At 39.5% G+C, this 24,755-nt stretch overlaps 1 protein-coding gene across 11 annotated transcripts in view; it reads right to left on the bottom strand.

Moving 5' to 3' along the window:
- Positions 1-24,755, bottom strand: part of LOC122548961 (microtubule-associated protein 4-like) — a 416,046-nt gene that overhangs the window by 289,403 nt on the left and 101,888 nt on the right. For 10 of the 11 annotated variants that reach the window (XM_043687987.1, XM_043687988.1, XM_043687986.1 and 7 more), the window contains one exon: positions 3,205-3,481. In XM_043687987.1, coding sequence (XP_043543922.1) covers positions 3,205-3,463 — 259 coding nt within the window. In that variant the 5' untranslated portion in view covers positions 3,464-3,481. Of the gene's footprint in view, positions 1-3,204; positions 3,482-3,899; positions 3,924-24,755 lie in introns of those variants that run through there. The other variant, XM_043687989.1, reaches the window with a different exon arrangement.

Below are 24,755 nucleotides of genomic sequence, written 5' to 3'. Positions count from 1 at the left end.
TCTGCTTTGACATCAAAATCAGTTGCACTCCTTTCTCTCCTTAACAGCCATATGTTCCCTTGCCCATACCTGGTGTACTCAAATGTGGTAAACCTTAATATAAATAGGAGAAATGCGTCACGCCTTTGCAAGTATGCTACCCTTGATTCAGCTAAAGTTTCCCTAGTTAAACAGTAAGAGGGCCAGAGCATCTTTTTCAAATTCCATTATTGATTCCATCATCCCCTTGGGACAATACCCCATGTTGAGTCAGACTGCTGAGTCAGAACATAGAATCGGAAGTGCAGTCTATGTCACCGCCAACCTTGTTTCTGCCCATCTAATGTCAAATCCCTCATTCACGCCTACAGACTGAAATGCTCTTCTGGCATTTCTTCCCATCTTCATATAGTTCAGCTCCTCCAAAACCTGTCCCCCCCACCCTCCCAAATCTCTTCCAATCCTGGCCTACATCTTGTTTATTTATCACTCCAAAGCATAGTTCTCAGTGCAAAGCTACAAAGTAAAATTCCGCTTGCTGATACCCATTCCAATAACCTTCTCCTGTCCAAAAGCCTTCAGATTTAGAACAATGCAGAGCTTTGACTTGTGCATTTACCTCACCATTAAGTCAAAAATAAGCTGTCTATATCAAATACTGGTGTTCCCTCCCCAAACTTTTCTGCTCAACTTTTCTTTTTTCCCCTAAACAAGTCAGAAGTGCTTTATGAAAATAATTTTGTTACTCAAACTGTTCAGTAGGTTGTGTGGAAACATAAGCCTAAATTCATTAAGTTGTGTGGAGATCTTAACACTGTTGCAAGATATAGTGACATACAGAACAACAGTAGGGCAACTGAAGTGGTGGAACTATATTCATTATATAATTACATAAATTATTGCTCCTGTGCTAGTGGTGAGGTTATTTATCATTTTCAATGATCTGCACGAAACATGGTTATAGATGTACACAAAACTATCCTTAAGATAGCTATCACCTAATGCCTAGCTGAATGTATAGTTTTCCACATATACAATTATTTGAGGGATGATGGCAAGAATGCCTCATAACTCACCATTGTACTCGGACCATTCAGATGTTCAGATGAAAGCCGTCCAACGATTCAGTTCTTAGTTTTTCCCAGTACTGATGTTAGTGCTCCACAAATCAAAACCTATTTATTTATGTCAATTTTTTTGCACATATTTAACACTGTGCTCTTGTTTACACAATGTGAATTTATTCATGGCTCCAGTAATTATCTAAAGATTATTAAACGTTGAGGCTCTGCTTTTAAAAATTAGCCCTTAGTTGCTCACGTTCCATGAGCAGAACTTCTTTCGTCGTCTGATGTCATTGGTACAAGATCATGGGATCCTTCCTCTACCACTACAAGGTCCTCTCTGATATAGAGCAGATATCTGAAACCATGACACCAGTTGGGCAGTACAGCCTTCTGGACTCAAAACGCTCAGTCGCACAGAACTGCACCTATCCCCCAACTACACTGTTTCCTACAGTTTCTATTCATTTCTCCTACATGAACAGATCCTTGCACCATGATGCCAAGATGAAATATCTCATTCACCTCCTATATCTCTTACTCAAGAACCTAGAATCTGTTTGGAATAGCTAAGCCTCCTCCACTTCTACTGTCTCAATCTCCATAACTGCCTCACTCACAAGCACACCTTACTGTTCCCGATCACAGACCAAATCGGAAGACATTATCCTAAGGGGACCAGTGTCTGGGCAAATTTCACTAAAAGGTAGCACAGTGTTTGAAGTTTAACCACCCACTTATGAACTCTTAATCACAGTTGCTGAAACCCAAGCACTTACTGGAAATGTTGTTGTAGATTACATTGGCATTCTTTAGAATCCACAAACTACAGCTGGAATACTTGCCTTGCTACCTTTGTGGAGTTATAGTTAAACATGCCTTTATTCTTGCTTCTGCTTAGAAGTGTAATATTTTAATTAATACTGTCTTGGTCCTGATGGAAATGCCCAAGCTCAGATAAGATAAAAAAAACACTGCCTTCTTTTCCAGAATGTAACCATTTTTATTTGGAATGTAATAAAAATTCAGATTCAGATCTCTAGCTCTTCAAACTCTAACTGCTACCCTCTACTAGAAATTATCCTCTATTCCTGGAAAGAGACATATGATTTATAGAATCTGTCTCATATTAAAAGAATAGAAAAAAAGCAGCATCACTTTTTCCCTTCTATACTAAATTCCCAACTACACATGATTTTCAGCTATAGTTGTTGAGGCTGAAAAGCTTATAGTAATTAGGATGAGCTGCTCAAAGGGATGCCACAAATTATGTGCCTGAGGCAAACAGGAAATAAAGATGAACAAGAAAGGGCAGGAGGAAAGAAAAGAAGTTTATGTCCATTATTGAAGGATACAAAAACAAAAAAAATACAAAACAGCACTGAAGCAACTATTACAGATGCCAATGTCCTAGCAAATTACTGGCAACCATACATAAAGAGAATCTATATAACAAAAACAAATTGGTAGAGAAACTCAGCAAGTTTAGCAGCATCTGTGAAGATAAAGCAAAGTTAATGTTTCATATCCAGTGACCCTCCTCCTGCATGGGAAAATATAGTCGATTTTATGAAAATAAGTGTACAGTCACATTACTGTCTTCACAATGGTTAGCAGCTATTTGCATTTTAATTGAAGGTGATTTAAAAAGTCTAGGAATAAACTCAGAACACTTTCTGACAAATGATAGCGAAATTTAGAACACGTTTCTAAAAGCCTGTGGATGCAGGATCAATTCAAGTTTCACAACAGATTAACTAGGCAAGGGCACTAAGGAGTACAAAATGAAGACAGTATACAAATTAGCTGCAATCTAACTGAAAAAGTCAAAAATGCTTGAAAAGGTTATGAGGTTGAATTATCTATTTCCTGTTGCTATACTGATCTCTAACAGCTGAAATTACTCAATATGAAACTAGTTTTAGGAATCTGAATGACCAAATGAATAACTAAATATTTGTAGAACAAACAGACAATGGTCATTTCTCATTCCAATTCCTCATTAAGTTGTACTGGATAAATACACAGGAATTGTTTAAATAGAAAACCAAATGCTAGATAATACAAAACTGTTTACAAATACCCAAGTTCTTTTGTCATACCAGTCAGTGAGGGCTTCCATTTGCTGCCCTGATCTAAAGCTCATTATGCACAAACTCACGTTCTGCCAATTGGCCCCCATCACTTTGTTCAGGTGCTGTCTCTTCATGCAAGTGCACCATAACATTGTCTTTAGCTTCTGAAGAAGGCGATTTTGTCTCATCATCCAGCAGTGGAACATAACTTTCTTTCGTCATACTTTCTCCAACAACATCATCATATTTCTCTGCCTCCAGAGAAGCAATGAAATCCCTCTTAATTTCTGGTTCGACATTGGGAGTGCTTTCATGTAGTGCATCATTCAGGTCCAAGTCAGCCATCCTAAGAACAGCAGTGTCCTGAAAAAAGGAAAAATGAAAGGCTTAACATTCTCTGTAACAGTGCATTGTGGAACCTGCATACTTGCAGGAAACAATAACTACGTAAAACACAAAGTGGATGGAAATCACTTAGTGTTTGATCAGCCCAATGAGGAGATCACCATGCAAATTTCTAAATATTTCCTTTCTTGTATTCCGTATAGCTGGTCCCAGTAAAAATCACATTTGTTGTAAAAGGAAGCAGAGTTTATCGGCAGCTACTCAAAAGGATTAATTCCACTGCATTCATTTCTGCTTCAGGGATTGTAGCAAAGAGAACTAACTTGCATTAAAACACTTAAAATATGATACTTGCACAAGTACCTTGGCCAAAACAAATAAAGACATCGCACAACTATTGTTCTAGTAGAAGAAAGCAGAGTTGATTGCAACTTACTTTGCTGAGTATCAGTAGCCTGGGCTGAGGGCAAGAAGAGGGGGCGGGGGAGAGGGAGGAGGAGAAAGAGAGGAAAAAAACAGTGCTGATCATCAGAAACTGTACTTCCATTATATCCAAACCATTAAAAATAATTTTGTTACGTTGACTCCAACCTCAAACCATGAGTAGATTGGAAATGCAGCAAGCCCCTTATCCTTTCAAGGCTATGCCATACCTTGCCAGATTCAGTCAATATCAAACATTAGACTGCATAAAATTCTTTGCCTGTACCACAGCCATCTGTGCTCAAAATATTCATTGCATTTTAGTTCTCTGCTAAAAAGGTGCCAAATGCTTTTTTTGCTCAAGTCTTGCAGGCTTCAGCCACCCTCTTACCTCACCCAAATTGGCATTCTAAATATTAACACGGTTGCCTTGAAACATTCGATCCACTGTACCGGACTAACTTGATTGACTTCTTGAGGATTTAGGAATGAGGATCCTGCTTAAATGCAGTTTCTGTGGATATTACTCCCAAAAAAAGTTTCACATGAACTTGAAACTACCCGTAATGAATCCTTGCAAGTTAATTTTTTTGTAAAGTATGTCAGTTGTAGAAAAAACATGTTAAATACCTCAGAGTACATGGTATTCGGAAAAGATTGACAAAAAGGAAGGGGTAGAAACTAATCAAAAAGTATTGATCAAGCAGAGTATTGCAGTGTTGGAGAAAGATGTCTCAGTCCAAGAAAAAAAAACTATCTATTTGGTTACATAGGAGATTAAAATGTTGTTTTCTTAAAAATATTACTCAGTATAGTTGATAGACCACCAATAAGTGGCAAGAATATAGAGGAACTGATCGGCAGGAAATTACAGAGAGATGCCAACGTTATATAGTTATACTGGAGGACTTTAATTAAATTATCAATATCACAGTCTATATTTAGGTAAGGGAGAGCCTGGGGCAGGTGATCCTGGATTGTGTTCAGGAGAATTTCCCATTGCAGTAAGTGTGCTGTCCAACAGAATTCAGGTAGATCTGGTACTCAGAAAATGGATCGAGTTTAGTGGAGGAATGTTGAAGAGTTAATGAGCATATCGTCATAATATTTACTATGATGGTGGAAATTTGCAATGGTCAATCCAGAAGAAAAATAAATTGGAGAAGAGTCAGTGGGGCAAGTAAAGAGTCATGCTGGAGAGACTGGAACCATAGGTTTATTGTAACTGAGCGATGGGCTACCAAAGATGAGATTAGTTTGGGTGCAGTCAATGTACATTCCCTCACAAAAAGGGAGAGCAAACAAATCCAGAGCCCGCCAGATGACAAAGTGATAGAAATTAAGAAAAAACGTTTGATTATGACAGTGTCAAATACAAAATACAATTGAGAACCACAAGGAAAACAAGATTCAGAGGGGAGGTGAAAAAACATATTAGAGGATCAAAAAGGAATTGAGAAAAGAATGGCAGCAAACAAAGAAATCCCAAAGTCTTACTATTTATACGCCTGTGGAAAAATGAAAAAGTGTGATAGAAGAGTAGAGTTGATTAGGGACGCAAAAAAGGGATTTACATAAAGGAGGTAGGGAACATGACTTAGGTGTTAAATTAATATTTTTCAGATCTTCACCAAGGAGGAAGATACTACCTGGGCAATAGGAGGAGGAAACTCTGCCACTTGAAGGGTTCAAAAGCTAATTAGTGTTGGATAGAGTTCACAAGACACTGGAACAAGAGGAGATGCTTCCTAGGATAGATACTGAAAGAAACAGTAACACTGGAAGCAATACTTCAGTCTTCCCTTGACTCAAACAAAGAATTAAAACAGTGGAGAACTGAACCATCACCTCAACTTGTAAAATTACCTTTTGGTCCCTAATGAGGCTTTGTTCAAAAAGCTGAAGGATAAGTCCCGCAATTACAGACCAGTCAGTTTAACTTCTGGAAATACAAGTTTCCAGAAACAAATATTTGGGATAAAATTAGTCACAAAAGAAAATGTGGTTTGATTAGGAAGTCAACATTGATTGCTAAAGGGGAAAAATAAGCACTCCTCTATCTTGATTTTTTTTTGGAAAAGGTAATAGAAAGGATCGAGAGGGTACATGCGGTGTACAGTTGATGCGGTGTACATGGAATTTCAAAAGGCATTCAATACAGGGCTGCATAGACTTGCGAGAAAAGTTAATTCAATTAAAAAAAAGGAACAGTAGTAACATGGATGCAAAAGTGGCTAAGTGATAAGAAACCTTAACGATCAATGGATATTTTTCACACTGACGAACATTTATAGTGGAGCTCGCCATATGTCAGTATTGGGGCACTTGGATTTCCTGATTAAAACCTCAAAAAAAGGAAATGGACAAGTTGGTGAAGTGGACAGATAGGTGGTACATTAAGGTCAATGCAAAGAAGAGAGGTGTAGCATTTGACAGGAAGAACATAGACAGACAATATAAAATGAGGGCTACAATTCTAAAAGAAGATGTGAATGTATATGTGCATTCCATTGAAGACAGCATATCAGGTGAAGACAGCAAAGAAAACACCTTAGATTTCCTATACATCAGACATTTTATTAATAGGGATATAGGGTACACAACCAAAGAAGTGTGATGAAGAACTTGCATCAGACCAGTGTTAGACCTCAGCTAGAATAATGTACATAGTTCTGGAAGACAGTGCAAAGATGTTTTACAAGAATGATTCAAGTGATGAGAAGTTAGAGAGAGAAGGTAGCTAAGGAAAGGTCTAACTGAAGTTTTCAAAATCAGGGACTCGATAGTAGATAGGGAGCAATTGTTCTCACTTGTACAAGGATCAAAAATGAGAGGGTATAGATTAAAATGATTCGCCAAAGAAAAAAAGTGTGATCATAAGTGGTTCAGGTCTGAAATTCACTGCCTGGTGGAGGCAGGTTCAATTGAGGCATTCAAGAAATTGTTTATCGCATATACATGAAGTTGACCTGTACTTGAGTATAAGGTGACCCCTTATTTTTGGCCAAAACATCTGGTATGTTTCATACACCTTGAGTATAAGTTAACCCTAGTTTTTCAGGGGTCTCTTCCTGACCGTATATGCAGCCTTAAAAACGCATGATTTGTGCATTTTTGCTTCAAATACACATTTTTGATTCAATACCTGTGTCACCACAAATCATTAAATTGAATGTTGATAACTGTATATACATTGTGCAATAATATATATATATATACACACACAAAAATATATGTAATATTTACATACATATATTTGACCTGTGCATGCAAATATCTACAGTATCTTATGGCAGCACTCCACCTAGTTTCCTGCTGATGCCTCAGTTTCTTATAAGTAGGTATCACATACAGTTGTACTCTGAACTTATTGTAAACCTCCAAAATTTTTGACAAAAATGGCATCACAAAGAAACAAGTATACAACACAGTTTAAACTAAAAGTTATTGAAGTTGCAAAGAAGAACAATAATAGCGTAGTTGCAAGGGAGTTTTATGTTTCTGAAAAACTTGATAGAGACTGCAGGAAAAAAACTATCCAGTTAAAGACTATGCCAAAATATTAGTATCTGGATCAGTGGTGCTGGAAGAGCACAGCAATTCAGGCAGCATCCGAGGACAGGCAAAATCGACGTTTCGGGCAAAAGCCCTTCATCAGGAATATCCTGATGAAGGGCTTTTGCCCGAAACGTCGATTTTGCCTGTCCTCGGATGCTGCCTGAATTGCTGTGCTCTTCCAGCACCACTGATCCAGAATCTGGTTTCCAGCATCTGTAGTCATTGTTTTTACCTCAAAATATTAGTATGCCAACTGAGGAAAACTGAATAAGTGGCCAAAACTAGAAGAAAAGATTGTTGATTGGGTAAATCAGTGTCATCAGAATGGAAGCATAGTGACTCGACAACTTGTAAGAATGTGCGCCAAGAATGAAGCAAAAAAAAAAGAGATGGATTTCAAAACCAGTGCTGGATGGTGCAGTACATTTATGTAAAGGTATGATTTACTGCTTAGACAGAAAGCCAAGATTGCCCAATGCCAACGAGAACTTAATGGCAGGTTAACATGGTTCCATCGCTTTGTGATCAGAAGTCGGAAGAAAAACGGGTAGAAAATATGGACAAAACACCAATGAACTTTGATATTGAGAGTGTGCTGGAAAAGCACAGCAGGCCAGGCAGCATCCGAGGAACAGGAGAATCTGCATTTCAGGCATAAACCCTTCATCAGGAAAATCTTTCAGGAAATCCCAAAACACAAATCCTCCTGCTCCACAGATGCTGCCTGACCTGCTGTGCTTTTCAAGCACCACATTCTTGACATTGATCTCCAACATCTGCAGTCCTCACTTTCTACTAATGAATTTTGCTATGCTAGGGAACAGAACTGTGGACAAGATAGGAGTAAAAACATATAGAAGGTCTGGAATATGTGACCAGGTGGACGTAGAAAGGGAAAAAGCTCACTGGTTTGGATCAGAGTGGAAAAAAGGTATTATCAGTGAACTTTGAGTTAACAATACTGACATTGCAATGATTCTTGAAGGCCTTACAAGCATGGTGCAACCATTGGATGTTAGCATCATTAAACCCTTTAAAGGACTTAGTACAGAAGAAATGAGACATTTGGTACAAAGGGGGGGGGGGGGGGAAGCCTCACAAAAGGGTGGCAATATGCAGGCTTCATTAATTGACTGTCGAGTCCTGGAAGGAGGTGAAAACAAATTATTGTGAAAGCCTTCATTTCTGTTTGTGGGAGTTTACAATCATTGCCATGTTGCAAAAATGCATACAATTAACCACCATCCTCCTTTTCCAGAAAGAAAAATCCCACACCGAGCAACTTTCATCATATCAGTCCTTGTAAAATCAGTAATTTACCTTACAGACCTCATCTAAATGCCTTCCTGTATTACTAAGTGCTTCCTACAAACCTGAATATACAACACCAGCTTTCACCTAATCAGGTATGGTGAAAAGTCAACATAACCCTCTGAGTTCCAAGTCACAGTTCCAGCAACATACCCCAACTCCTAGTCTTCTCTGCTGCCTATGAACACCAAGCTTGAATGTTCATAATCAGTCAATCCCTAGATCGATTTCCTGATTTAATATTGAACATATTCACATGTTGTACAACTCTCATTTGTGCTAAATTAACAATTTTCATGTTAGCAACTTCTTCCACTTCCATACATTATCTAGTCTGCCCATATCCCTTTGGATTATTACAGATTCAGATCCAAATCTGCAGAAGTTCACTTAGCCTAAATTAAGAAATACAATCAGGACATGAGTATAGCAGTTGCAAGCTCATGGTGCTGCTGTACAGGACACTGGTTAGACCACTTTTGCAATATTGCATGCAATTCTGGTCTCCCTCCTATTGGGAGGATGTTGTGAAACTTGAAAGGGTTCAGAAAAGATTTACAAGGATGTTGCCACGGTTGGAGGATTTCAGCAATAGGGAGAGGCTGAATAAGCTGGAGCTGTTTTCCTTGGAGCATCAGAGGCGGAGGTGTGAAACCTTATTGTGTATAAAACCATGAGGGGCATGAAGATAGATTACTTACATTAGATAGATAGATTAGATAGATTACTTACAGTGTGGAAACAGGCCCTTCGGCCCAACAAGTCAATAGGGTAAATAGATAAGGTCTTTTCCCTGGGATGGGCGAGTCCAGAACTAGAGGCCATAGGTTTAGGGTGAGGGTGGAAAAATTTAAAAGGGACCTAAGGGGCAACTTTTTCATGCAGAGGCGCGTGTATGGAATGAGCTGCCAGAGGAAGTGGAGGAGACTGTAAGGGTTTAAGAGGGATATGGGCCAAGTGCTGGCAAATGGGACTAGATTAGGTTAGGAAATCTGGTCAGCATGGACGATTTGGACCGAAGAGTCCGTTTCCGTGCTGTCCATCTCTTTGACTCTATATGATAGAGAAAAAGATTATGAAGTCACTCTGGTGAGATGTTGGTTAGAAGCAACTTACCATGGCCAGTACAGATTACAAGGAAAGGATAACTGAATTTGACCTGACAGACACCAAACAAATAATTACATAGCAATTTGCAGCTGTACCATGGCAACCATATAGATTAATCCATAATGATGGCAAGCAACCTCCTGAACAGTTAAGAATCATTAAAACAGAAACTCCAGACTGCATACCATCATAATTTGAAGCTACATGCGCCCTTAAAACAAACACCACAAGCTAATTTGGCTCCAACAATAGCACTGCTCTGGTCATATTTACACCTTTTTAAGCGACATTTGAGGAACTGCCAATTTCCTGAACTCATTTTGAAGAAATTGACAACATTGTGATACAAAAGGGAAACATTGCAGATGCTGGAATGAGGTAAAAAGAAGAGCATTGTAAATGCTCTGCTGCTCATGATAATTCTGACCCTCTCTCCGCAGAAATAAGTTTCAGGTCAATAACCTTTTGTCAATTCCAAAATCCGTTATCACTATTTTCTTCTAGTCCTGACACAATGTGTGTTGGTTAGAGGATGGGAAGTTGTCAGGAGAGTATTATAATATTGTCTGAAGGTGGCAAAGTTATGGATCAAAGTTTGAACAGATGTGGGCAGTGTTATTAAACTGGAAGTTGGCAGCCTGGATGATGAGGTTGAATGGAGTTTGCAGAAGTCACAAAAATCTTCTGAAACACCTGATATAGAAAGATTCTTGGCTTTGATCCGTTGCAATACTCATGGGCCACTGTAAACCCCAAGGACACACTGGCTCAGTGGTTAGCACGCTTGTCTCTCAGCAGAGACCAAGGTTCAATTCCAGCCTCGGGTGACTGTGTGGAGTTTGCAAATTCTCCCAGTGTCTGCGTGGGTTTCCTTGGGTGCTCCAGTTTCCTTCCACAACCCAAAGATATGCAGGTTAGATGGAATGGCCATGCTAAATTGCCCCATTATGTTAGGTGGCTTTGCCATGGGAAATGCATGGTTATAGGGTAGGGGATGGGTCTGCATGGGATGCTCTTCAAAGAGTCAGTGTGGATTCGAAGGGTCAAACGGCTTGCTCTACACCAAGGATTCTATGTCACATGTAGCACAGTCTTATGTGTGGGCAGCACAGTGGCATAGTGTTTAGCACCACAGTCTCACAGTGCCATGACCTGGGTTCAATTTCAGCCTCAGGAGACTGTGTTCTCCCTGTGTCTGCATGAGTTTCTACTAGGTGCTCTAGTTTCCTCCCGCAGTTCAAAGATGTGCTACATTATCCAGTGTCCAGGGAAATGTAGGTTAGATGCGTTAACCATGGAAAATGCAGGGTTACAGGTATAAGATAAGGGGATGGGTCTGGGTCGGATACTCTTCGGAGGGTTGTCATGGACATGTTAGACTGAATGGCCTGTTTCCATGCTGTGGGGATTCTACGTATAAAGACAGTATGCAGTAGCATGCGATTCATCAGGCAAGGTTTCCAGTTTAATTAGATTAGATTACTGGAAACAGGCCCTTCGGCCCAACAAGTCCACACCGACCCGCCGAAGCGAAACCCACCCATACCCCTACATTTACCCCTTACCTAACACTACGGGCAATTTAGAATGGCCAATTCACCTGACCCTGCACATCTTTTTTTGGATGGTGGGAGGAAACCGGAGCACCCGGAGTAAACCCACGCAGACACGGGGAGAACGTGCAAACTCCACGCAGTCAGTCGCCTGAGGCGGGAATTGAACCCGGGTCTCTGGCGCTGTGAGGCAGCAGTGCTAACCACTGTGCCACCGTGCCCAGTTTGTGGTCTTTGAGCCACAGGACATGGAGATTCTTAATAGGCAGAGTTTTTAAAACTCCAGCATGTGATTACCCAGAACAGACCACTGATCATACAAGGCTCAATGTCTGATTCACAAATGTGAGGGAAACATCACACCAATATACTTCTCCACTCCTATCACTATTACCTTGCTAAATACACAAATGATTTGAATATACTATTTCAACATCCCTTTACATCAAATGTCAGACATAAGGGAGAGAGGCAGAAACAATTGTTCGTTTAACCTGGGATGAAACAAGAGGAGGGATAGTATGCAGTTGGAAAGGTTTATCAGACAGTTCCCAGGATTAGCACACCATGTGTCCACAGACTAGCCATCTCTTACTTTGAAAAATACAGTGAGAATATTGGGGATATTGGTGATGAAATGCTCAGATATTTAGTTTGGATTTTTCAATCAAGGGTTTTTTTTCTTGTTGTTCTTTCTTATCCCAGAATCATGGAATTGCCGACCATTGTAGAAGCACCAGCATTTCAAGGACTGCTCAGGTTCAACTCGACCCACTACCATTCAGCAACTAAATGCACCACGGCCCCACAATCCTAAAATCATTTTTCTTTTAAATGATGATTAAAAGCTCCATCAAAAATATGGATTTGTATTGTATAGTTTCATTCTAATTGTTAAAACGTGTTAAAAAAACTTACAATCACCACTCTTGATTAGGCAATATCAGCATTTCCTTGAGCTTGTGTTTTAGTTTCAAATCATTTGACTGAATTTTAGCGAACTGCACTTGAAAGTCAAAACATTAAACAGAATCACATCCTAAAAAAAATTCAACAGATCTGATGTCCATGACCTGCCTTTTATAAATCTGCACTGGCTTGGAATCATACTTCCTCTCAACTTTCAATTGCTTCCTCTATAAATTTGACTGCAATGTTATTCTTACAGTTGATGTCAAGCTAACAACTTCATAAAATACTTGAAAACGTGAACTTGAAAGTTAAGTATTGGAACACAAGATTTTTTTTTCTTCTAATTGCACTGCCAGTTTCAGTGAGCTAAATTTAAAAAGCTTTCTTACCTCTTACCAATATGTAAGGATGAGTTTTATTTTAAATTGGCTTGGTTTTAATTCAGATTCCAGAAGGCTGATGACTTGCTGACTCAGACTCAACATTCACATGAATGAATTTGCCACCAAACACAGTAGCCAAGTTTAGCAGTACTAACCCCTAAATATCAATTTGTAGTAATTGGTTTTCCAGATTACGTACCGTATATACTAGAACATAGAACATTACAGCGCAATACAGGCCCTTCAGCCCTCAATGTTGCACCAATCTGTGAAAGCACTCTAAAGCCCATCTATCCCACACTATTTCGTTTTCATCCATAAGTTTATCACAGAGTAATAGTTGAGCTCGTGTAAAAGTCGACTTTTTTTGTCAAAAATTTGGACTTTTCCAAATATCTTGTGTAAAAGTCAACCCTAGTTCTTCAGATAACAGATCAACATTTATGAGTCAGTGTGCCCGTCATCCCACACTGCTTCAGGTTTTCCAGTCTGCCGACTGTCACGCTCTGCTCCGGATTCTCATATTACCATAATTTGTGTTTTTGTTCTTCATTAGTTTAGATATCAATTGGGCTTCTGCTAATGATACAGTATGAGTTTTGACAGGCATGAATGTCAGTCCCTCAAAAAGTAGCGTCCATGTAATAGTCAACCCCATAAATTTAACCTTAAAATGTAATTTTTAAAAATTCGACTATCACTCGAGTATATATGGGGCAATCCAGATTTAGATCATCCTTAATTCAAAGCATTCAGTCCTGCTTCCTGAAAAAAAAAATTGAAAATAATGCTTTAAAACCCCAAAATTCAAATGCATCTGTTGAGCATACAGGTGACAAAGGGATACCGCTGCTCATGAAAGCATATTGCACATTTCTCCCATTTTTTCTTCTCCCACATCTGTTCCATAACTGCCTTATTTTTGAAATCTCTCATTTGTTTCCACATCTAAATTTAAGAGCAGTTTTAAAATTTACTTCTGATTATTTCCAAAATCCTCCATCTCATTTAAGTATAAACAAATATGGCTGACTTTTAGTTATGTACTTCTACATATCTCACCATACAGAGACTTGTAAATTTTGTAATCTTTCAAAATGTGCACAGTATCAGCATTTGTTGCTTATTCATAGGAACTTGGTGGAAGGCCAATATTGGAGAAATACGGAACAGTTTGCTAGATAACTGAATTTGACAGCCAGTGTGAACTAGCCACATCTACAAGTTTCTTTACCTGAACAACAGTGCTGAGCTAGTGGGATTATTATAGCGTGTGCAAGCACACATTTCAACACCTTGTTACAAGACTGGTAATTTAACAGTTCAAACTAATATTCCAGAAAATACAAGTCAGTAATATCCACTGGCAGTTTGAAAACTTTGAAAATCTGGAAATAAAAATTGTGATATCCATAAAAGTGACGGACAACTAAATTACAATTTAAAAACTAAAATAATTTTGGGAAAGAAATCCCATTTTCATCCAAACTTGTCCATTAAACTCCAGTTACAAATCAACTTAGTTGACTCTCACTTCCTTTGCGAAGTCACCTAGTAAAACAAAGTCGCATCATTAAATTCAAGGAAACTGGCCATTGGCAAAACATTCCAGTACTGCTAGTGATGCTCATACCCCAATAGGGAAATTTTAAAAACCTAATCACTTGCTTGAGACAAGGTGCTAAATGCCTCCAGTTGAACAAATGCAAGCTTAGCTCAACTGGTAGAATCCTCTTCTCTAACTGTCCACGACTGACTATTTTCTACATGGTCAGTAATGGCATTCTTCCATTTAAACAAAAAAAAACATTCCACCTGCTTAGGTAGTTGAAAAAGCCACAGTATCATTTGACTGAAAGTTTCTTGATTACATAGTTCCATTGTTACAGTTGTCATTTGATTTGTGACCTTGTCACATTTCTGTATTTAAAAAAGGTAACTATAATTCAGAACCATTTAGCTCAGCTGACTCTTCCACTCAATGTTGCCTAGCCAATTGTTTAATAGTGTTATTCAATCCATTCCATTGCTTTCCTGTTTCTCAATGAAGAAGCACCTTGAAGAATCACATAGACAAATTGTTCCAAGTGGCGGAAAGACTCAAACATAGGGGACACATTTAAAATGAAACCAACAGAACAGCTAAAAAGGTGAAGAAAAGCTTTGCTCTTTTTCACAACAAGCAGTCACAATCTGAACTGCACTACCTGAACTGAAACAGTTATGGCTTTCACAATGGACAGAACGGAATAAATACCCAATGGAAAGTATGAGGTCATTTCTTCCCTCCAAATTATTCAAAATATTGACCCTACTGCAGTTCAATTAATCCAATATCTGTTGTATGCAATAGAACTATATCACTCAAAATAAACCACCTACAAATCAAATAAACTGAAGTGATTGCTCTACATCTGCCTTTAACAGCTTTGTAGAATAGGCTTAGGTAAGTGTTGTTATGTTAACAACCCATTAAAAAGAACTTTGCAAAAGAAAGGAAGGTTGGGCAACAGTTGGCAAGGATTGTGGGGCAAGGATTGTGGTGAGTTTGAGGAGGGCAATGATGAATTTAGCAAGAGGGAAAAATAGCACCGTAGAGCAAAAGGCAAACTTTCTGGTCAAGATGAGAAAAAAAAGAGTTAAAGTTGCATGTACAGGGCTGAATGCTTTAAATTTCGTGGTGGCAGTGGGAAAGATGGCCTGAACTTCAGGGAGACTTCTCAACAGACATGAATTTTAGACAGGAAAGGTGCAGGAAAGTTTTTGTGTACCTGTTTGATAATGTTAACGTACTGATAAGGAGAGGAGACATTAGAGTTAATTTGCTCTACTGATGTGCAAGAAACTGAATGTCCAGGGGGTAAGGTTGTGTTTTTTTTATCTTGGAGGTGGAATGTGGGAGGTTTACATTCCCATCCCTTGCCATTCAGGGATGATTTACACTGCCTTCATCCCGTTCAGGTTCTAAAGAACATTATAGTTGGAATTATGACTACCCCCTGTAGTTAATAAAAATATAATTCACACCAGATCTGGCCATTAAGGGATGATTTGCATTACACTGTTTCTGGAGGTGAGGTGGTCACTGCATTGTATTATGAGTGGCATGTGACTGTTAGGGAGTGACTGGAGGCTGTCTTGTGAGCATTACTGACTGTGATGTAAAGATTTTGTATGAAGGAAGAACGGTTTCCTTTGTTCAGACAGACCGACCCCAATGCAAACCTCGCAAGCATGGCAAGTAGTCTTCAGTGTTTCTCCAAAGCATGTACTGTACTGTACTTAATAAACTTTGCTTGTTCACAGAAGTCGGCATGTTGCAGTTGCATCAAGTGTGTAAGAATCTCAGGAAAAAGAACTTAATAGAGATGGATACAGATTAGCTCTTAATGCATGTTTAGATAGGAATAGGATCCTGAAGTCGTTTCAACTATGACTGTATAGTCTTATTAGTTCAGATAAAATTAATGTAGAAGTGTAAAGTGACGCTTTTCGGAAGGAAAACACAGAGGCAATATAAAAGTGTACAATAAATAAAATCCAAAAAGCTGGGTTTATTCAAATCACAGATGAGAAGGTTGAGAGGAAAATTGGCAGAAGTACTTAAGAAACATATTGCATAGACAGAAGAGACAAATTGCTCCTCGTGGAGGAAGGACTGAAACCTGGGGGACACATTTTTAAAACGAAGCCAGCAAAACAGCTAAAGGTGAGGAAAAAGCTTTGTTCTTTTGCACAGCAAGCAGTCACAATCTAAACTGTACTACTTGAACTGAAAGAGTTATGGCTTTCACAACAGACAGAATTGGATAAATACCAAATGGAAAAGTAAAAGTATGTGCAGGACTAGACAGGTTGCTCTTGCAGAGCTAACAAGAGTTTGAAGTGTCATACGGAACATCTGTGATATTGCCATTACTTTTCATTTATTCACTTGGACCAGGGGCCTGCCGGAAAAGGTGAGTCACTAATTTAAATCTTGAAAACCTTACCTCAAGGAACCCTCCATTTCTGTTTTCAGCAACAGGAAGAGTAGGAGCTTGGACCAGGGGCCTGCCGGGAAAGGTGTGTCACTAATTTAAATCTTTACATCTGACATCGGAGAAGAGGTTTCTGGGAAAGGAGGGACTTTATCCCCTCAACTATATAACTGAGTATTTTCTAAACCCAACACCTGACCTTTGTAGGGTCTCCCACCCAACCACCTCCTTTAACCTTAAACACCAGAGACACATCTGATAAGCTTCTTCATTTTTGCTTTCTGATAAGGGGACTAGCAGGGATAGCAGTGCAGGGAGAGGAATGTTCCTCCTGCATGATGTTTGAGGTGAGGGATGCCATTAGTGTCCCATCGAAGTACATCTGCAGGAAGTACATCCAACTCTTGCTCCTCCATTAGGGAAGTAGAGCGGGAGCTGGATGAACTTCGAATCATTCAAGAGGCAGAGTCTACGATAGATAAGAGTTACAGGGAAGCAATTACTCTGAGCCATGAAGAATGCTGGGTAACTGCTCGAAGGGGGAATAAAACAGTCATTGCAGGGATCCTCTTAGGTCACTCCCCTGAAAACCAAGTATACCATTTTGGATACTGTTGTGGGGGATAACTTACCAGGGGCAGGTGTTGGGGTGCAGGTGTCTGGTACAGTGTCTGTCCCTGTTGCACAGAAGGGAAGGGGGAAAAAAGGAGGAGAGAGTGTTAGTCATTGGTGACTCAATAGTTAGAGGGTCAGATAGAAGATTTGTTGGGAATGAAAGAGACTCACGTTTGGTGTGTTGCCTCAGAGGTGCCAAGGTCCATGATGTCTCTGATTGTGTCTTTGGGGTCCTGAAGGGAGACAGTGACACCCCAAGTCGTGGCCTACATAGGTACCAATGACATAGGTAGAAAGACGCATAGGATGCAAGACAGGATTTCAGGGAATGAGGGTGAAAGCTGAGAGCTAGGACAAAGTTATCATCTTTGGTTTGTTACCCATGCCACATGATAGCAAGGTGAGGAACAAGGAGAGATATCAGCTGAACACGCGGTTGCAGAGATGGTGCAAGAGGGAGGGTTTCAGGTATATGGATAATTGGGGCTCATTCTGGGGAAGGTGAGATCTCTACAAACAGGATGGTCTTCACTTGAACCAGAGGGGAAATTTTCTGGTGCTATTCTGGTGGGTTTAAACTAGCTCAGCAGGGGGGTGGGAACCTGTGGTGCAGTTCCATTGCACAGGAGGATGAGAGTAGGGAGAGAACATGGACAGTATTTCACGGTCACAGGGGTGTGCTGGCAGACAGCAAGCTGGTTTGAAGTGAGTCTACTTCAACGCAAAGAATATCCAGAATAAAGGTAGGTGAGCTTGTAGCTTGGATAGGTACCTTGGATGTTGTGGCCATTTGAGACATGGATAGAGCAGAGTGAGGATTGGATGTTGCAGGTTCCAGGGTTTAGATCTTTCATTAAGGTCAGGGAATGTGGTAAAAGAGGGGGAGGTGTGGGTTTGTTAGTCAAGGATAGTATAATGGTGGCTGAAAGAACTTTTGACAAGGTCCAGTCTACTGAGGTGGTATCGGTGGAGGTTAGAAACAGAGGAGAGGTCACACTGCTGGGAGTTTTTTTTTAAAAATAGGCCTCTGCGAAGTTCCAGGGATGTGGAGGAGAGGATTGCCAAAACTATTCTGGGTAGGAGTGAAAGGAACAAGGTGGTCATTATGAGGGATTTTAACTTGCCCAACATTGACTGGAAATGCTATAACTCTAGTAAGTCAGATGGATCAATTTTTGTCCAATGTGTGCAGGAGGATTTCTTGACATAGTATGTTGAAGGACTGTCAACAGGGGAGGCCATATTGGATCTGGTACTTGCTAATGAACCAGAGCAGATGTTTGATTTAGTGGTGGGTGAGCTCTTTGGAGGGAGTGACCATAATTCAGTTATGTTTAGTTTAGCGATTCAAAGGGATAGGTACATGCCACAGGGCAAGAGCTATAGATGGGGGAAGGACAATTATCATGTGATTAGGCAAGACTTAGGAGGCATAGAATAGGGTAGCAAAATGCAGGGGATGGGGACAATCAAAATGTGGAGCTGGTTAAAGGAGCAGATATTGCATGTCCTTGATAGTTATGTCCCTGTCAGGCAGGGAGGAAGTAATAAGATAAGGGAACCATGGTTTATTAAAGAAATTGTATCTCTTGTTAAGTAGAGAGGGAGGCTTTTGTGACATTGAGATGAGATGGTTCAGATGAGGCGAAGAAGAGTTAGAGAGTTACAGGACAAACACGGTTGTTCAGTGGTTAGCACTATTGCCTCACAGCACCAGGGACCCGGGTTTGATTCCTACCTTGGACGACCGTCTGTGTGGAGTTTGCACATTTTTCCAGTGTCTGTGTGGGTTTCCTCCGGGTGCTCCAGTTTCCTCCCACAATCCAAAGATGTGCAGGTCATGTGAATTGGCCATGCTGAATTGCCCATAGTGTTAGGGGCATTAGTCAGGGGTAAATATGAGGTGGGAGAATGGGTCTGGGTGGGTTGCTAATCTAATTGGTTTAGAAGGATTTAAAAAGAGTTAAGGAGGGGATATGAACAGTCTTTAGCAGGTAGAATAAAAGAGAACCCTAAAGCTTTCTGTAGGTATGTCAGAGTAATCTAATCTAATCTAAAATAAAAGGATGACTAGGGCCAGTCAAAGACAGAAGTGGGAAGTGGTGTGTGGACCCTGTGGAGATCAGAGAGGTGCTAAACAAATATTTCTCTCTGTTTTCACTCTGGAAAAGGAGAATATCGTAGATGAGAAGACTAAGATACGGCTATTAGACTAGAAAAGGATTGAGATGTTATAAATCCTAGAAGGAGATGTTATAAATCCTAGAAGGAGATGTTATAAGAAGGAGATGTTATAAATCCTAGAAAGTGTGAAAGTAGCTAAGTCCCCTGGGCCAGATGGGATTTATCCAAAGATTCTCTGGGAAGCTAGGGAGGAGATGGCGGAGCCATTGGCCTTCATCTTTGCATCGTTATTGTCTAGAGATTTAGTACCAGAGGACTGGAGGGTTGCAAATATTGTGCCCTTGTTCAAGAAGAGCAGTAGAAATTACTAATTGTAGACTAGTAGGCCTTACTTCTGTTGTAGGATAAGTTTTGGAAAAGACCATAAGACATACGATTTATCATTTAACAAGCAACAACTTGATTGCATATAGTCAACATGGTTTCATCAAGGGCAGGTCGTGTCTCACAAGCCTCGTGAGGTTTTTTGAGAAGGTGACCAAGCATGTGGATGAGGGTAGGGTAGTTGACATGGTGTACATGGACTTCAGTAAAGCCTTTAATAATGTTTCACGTGGTAGGTTTTTGGAGAAAATGCAGAGGCATGGGATTGAGGATGATTTAGCAGTTTGGATTAGAAACTGGCTTTCTGTAAGAAAGCAGCGAGTGGTGATTGATTGAAAAAATATTCAGCCTGGAGTCCGTTTATTAGTGTGCCACAAGAATCTGTTTTGGAACCGCAGCTGTTTGTCATTTTTATAAATGTAAAGCAGCTTGATTGGAAATCACTTACATTTGAAATAATATTAAGACTATTTAACTTTTTAAGACCACTTCTGAAGAAGCGGGTAGTGGGAGAAAGCTAAAATCATAATGTGAATTGAAAACAAAGTTTCATTTGGTATGCATCCAACTTGTAATAAAACAATGTAAAAGAAGAACATGTAAATCATTCCAGTACAATACTGAGAGTGCACTGCATTATCAGAGATGCAATGTGTTGCTTCTCTTGTGCCAGTGTCAAGAATATTTCCTAAGAACCAGAGTGGAACCCAGTTGTTGTCATTCATATTGGTACAACACTATAGTAACAGAAAGGAGATTCAGAGAGTTTGAATTGTTAGGAGCGAAAGTAAAAAGCAGAACCTTTAAAAAAGGTGTTAATCTCAGGATAACTAAATCGAGCCACGTGCAAACTGGCATTGGGTCGATAAAGTCAATGAGTTAAATGCAGGTTCAAAGTTTGGTGTGGAAGGAATGGGTTTTTATTTTACAGTACATTGGCAGAACGATGGTAAAAGGGCCCTGTACAGCACAGATTAATGGGTATGGTCCTACAGTATTACAGCAACAGTTACAAGGAGATCAAAACTATGAAATAAATAATCAATGGTATGTGGAGTTTCAAAAGGACAAGCAGCAAGGAAAAGGCTAGAGAGGTACTTGATTAGTTCAAGATAGAACACACACAACAGCAAGAATTATTTTGTATGGCAGATTGTAGATTTCATGAGTGGATACTGGAAATGACAGGAATTTGACTCTGGTGGGAATAAGCCCTAACAGCAGCTCTGTTATAAAAACAGAAAACCTAGAAGATAATGAGGGCATGTAAAATATGCTAAGTATTTAATCATGGGTGATTTTAATCTTCGTTTATATTAGGAAAATCAATTTGGCAAAAAAAGTCTTAACAGCATATTCAGGACAGTTTCTAGTGCAATGTGTTTTGGATGCAAATTAGTATCAGGTTATTTGGGACCTGGTATTGTGGAATGAGACAAGTTTAATAAATTACCTCCTCAAAAACAGTGACAATAACATGGTGGAATTTAGCACTCAGTTTGAGGGGGAGAAACTTGGGTCACAAACAACTATTCTAAATTTAAATTATGGTAATTAAAAGGGAATGAGGGCACAGTTGGGTGGAGTGGACTGGGAAGGGGCTTGACAGAAATACTTCGACCAGTCATAATCTCACTGAAGGGCAAAGCAGACTTAAGCCAAACGATCTACTTCTGCTACTAATCTTATGGTCTAACTATACAGCTTTCCTGAGAAGCAAAGAATTTTCATGTAAATTTGTTCTCTCTGTTCTCAACTGATCATAGCTCTTCCTTTTGCTCCTTTTCCATTCCTTCAAGGCCTAATACACTCCTAACTTTTTCAAGTTTGATTAAAGATCATTGACATAAAATATCTCTCCAATAAAATTTCTCTCCAAAAATGCTGTCAGATCTGCTACACATTTCCAGTTTTTAGATTTGCAGGATTCAGCATTGACTGCTTTGAGAATTTGAGTTCAGTCACATGCAGCCTTTACATACCGAGTCCTAAAGATTAAAACCAAGGTGAAGATGGAAGCAATACCAGTCCCATAACATTGTTGTTCATGCTTCAGAATAATGGAGGCCTCAGAGAAAGATAACCTGGGCAGTTACTGCAGTTCATCCTTTACAAGTAGTAAAGAACAGACCGGAGTCATAAAGACATAAGAGAACGAAGTAGACTACTTGGCCTCTCAAACCTGTCCCAACATCCAACGAGATCATGGCTAATCTGCCCCAGACTTCAATTTCTCTTTTGCACCAGCTCAGCATAGCTATCAATTCACTGATATTTCAAATATCTACCTATCTCTTCAAAACAATTTCAGTGAACTAACTTCCACAACTCAGGTAGAGAGTTCCAGACATTGACTAAAGGGATGAGAAGTCACCACATTCTTAATCAGATTGTTGGGCTGCTCTCAATACGGAGAGACGACTGCTGATGGTTTAGCAAGAGGATTAGCATGCTTCAGATGTGAGGAGAGGTTGAGAAGGAAGCAAACTTTACACAGCCTCACCAAAACTTTGTATAATTGTAACAAGATTTGACTGTTTTTAAACGCCATATCCCTAAAAAAAAACAAAATTAAATTTGACTTGCTGTACATGCATGCTAACTTTGTTCCTTGCAAAAGAATACCAGGATTTTTCTGCATTACACTTTTTTTGAAGTTGTAATTTAAATAAATGCGCCTTTTGATGCTTCCTACTAGATTGCATGCCCTTTCACTTTCCTACGTTAAACTCCAACTGCCAAGTTTTTGCCTACTCATCCGATTTATATCCCCATGCAGATTCTTTAATGTTCATCACAACATACCTTACCTATTTCTGTATGAGCAGCAAATTTGGATACATTACATTCTGCCACCTCTAAGTCATTAATTAGATAGATGTCTTTCCGACTTGCAAAAACTATTAAGCTCAATTCTTTGTTACGTGTGTTAACCAAGCCTCAACTCATGCCCCAGTACCAGGAGCTCCTATCTAATGCAATAACATTTTGTGGCATCTCATTGAACGCTTTCTGAAAATCCAAGTTTACTACATCCATCAGTTATCCTTCATTAACTTTGCTTGTTATGTACACAATTTTCTAATTTATTTAACAGGATTTCCCTTTCACAAAACCATGTTAACTGATCGTGTTAAGCTTTTTTTTGTAAAATGTCCTGCTACTTAGTCACACAGCATGGAATCAGACCCTTCAATCCAACTAGTCCTCACCAACCATGTTCTCAAACCAAACTAGTCCCACTTACCTGCAATTGACCAGTTTCTCTCCAAACCTTTCCTATTCACGTACTTATCCAAATGTCTTTTAAATATTGTAACCGTACCTGCATCCAACAATTCCTCTGTTATTTCAGTTCACAAATAAAAAGGATATGAGGGACAACCTTTTTTAATCCTTCCCCTCTCATCTTAAAAATATGCCCCTAGTTTTGAATTCCTCCACCCTAGGAAAAAGACCTAGTTTAAGATGTGAAGGAATTTATTTTCTCCCAGAGAGTAGTGAATGGGGTAAAAGGTGGTTGGATGGCTCATTTGGTTATAGCACTCAGGATTTTATAAATCTCTATGAGGTCACCCCTCAACCTACTATACTCCAGTGAAAAAAAGTCCCAGCCTATCTTTACAACTCAAGCCCTCCGTTCCCAGCAACATTCTAAGCCTTGCCTAGAAATTAATTCTAGCATTTTCCCAATGACCGATGTTAGGCTAACTGGCAGAAAGTTTCCTGCTTTCTGTTCTCTGTCCAGGAAGGCAGGGGATAAGCTACAATATCACTATGACTCGTTCAATTAAAGATCTAATCACAAAAAAGTTAAGGGTAGGGGATTAAAAAAAAACAAAAGAACTGCAGATGCTGTAAATTTGAAAAAAATAGAGATTGCTGGAAAAGCTCAGCAGGTCTGGCAGCATCAGTGGAAAGACATCAGAGTTTACATTTCAGGTCAAGTGATCCTTCGCATGTCTGCCTCTCTCCATACACCAACCCCCTCCCAGTGTGTCTCTACTTCTAACCCGCCCTCAGTCTCTCCCTCCCTGTCGCCTCCTTCTTCCCCCACCTTCCAAAGTGACTCTGATTTCTCTCCACAGATGCTGCCAGGCCTACTGAGATTTTCCAGCAATCTCTATTTTTATTTATGGTAAAGGATTTGACTTTTTTTTTAAATTAAAGGGGATGTATTTTTGGATTTTTTTCTTTACAATACATAGCTGCAAGATTTAGATTTTGCTCAAGTCATTATTGGAGGAGCTGTGAATGGAACTGTTTAATTATAGCAAACAATTGCATTTGTATAAAAGCTATACTGCACGCTTGGTTTGTAATATTTGAAACCCATAGTCTTGAAAGCAAATTACACTACCCCACAGTCAAGAAGGAACTACCAAAGATATTTTTCATCTGCAGACAGACGATACACTGTTAACAATTTCATCCTTTTAGTGGATTAGTTAAAAATCCAACCAACATTACTGCTCACTGCTGTTAAAAATCTGACACACTCTGGACAGGATGTAAAGTTCAGGAAGAAAACACTGATTCAGAGGCATTTTATGGATCCAAGTTCTCTCAAAAACAGATGTGACTGGACAAATTAATATAGCACAGACTAAAGCAAAATAAAATCATTTGTTTCTAGCTGTGATTGAGGATTTTAAACGTTTTTCCCCAAGAATGGATTCACGTCCTTTTCCATACACACCTTGTATTATGTAATGCAAAGCCTGCTCTACCTTGTTACCTTACAAGTAAAATTATCCATGCTAGGATCCCTTCAATGTCACTGATGGGTGCATTATCATATTCATAATCTCTGCAAAAAATAATTTAAAATCAAAGATCTCCGGGGATTGGTGGATAGTGAGTGGGGGTTGGGGAGGGAAGGCAACAGAGACTATGTTTGGGTGGGGGAGGGAGAAGAGAGAGGAGGTGGGGAGTAGGC

Source organism: Chiloscyllium plagiosum, chromosome 4, assembly GCF_004010195.1.
Source record: "Chiloscyllium plagiosum isolate BGI_BamShark_2017 chromosome 4, ASM401019v2, whole genome shotgun sequence".
Taxonomy (NCBI): Eukaryota; Metazoa; Chordata; class Chondrichthyes; order Orectolobiformes; family Hemiscylliidae; genus Chiloscyllium; species Chiloscyllium plagiosum.
Note: the sequence above shows the minus strand (reverse complement) of the source record. Positions and strands in the feature narration are given on the sequence as shown.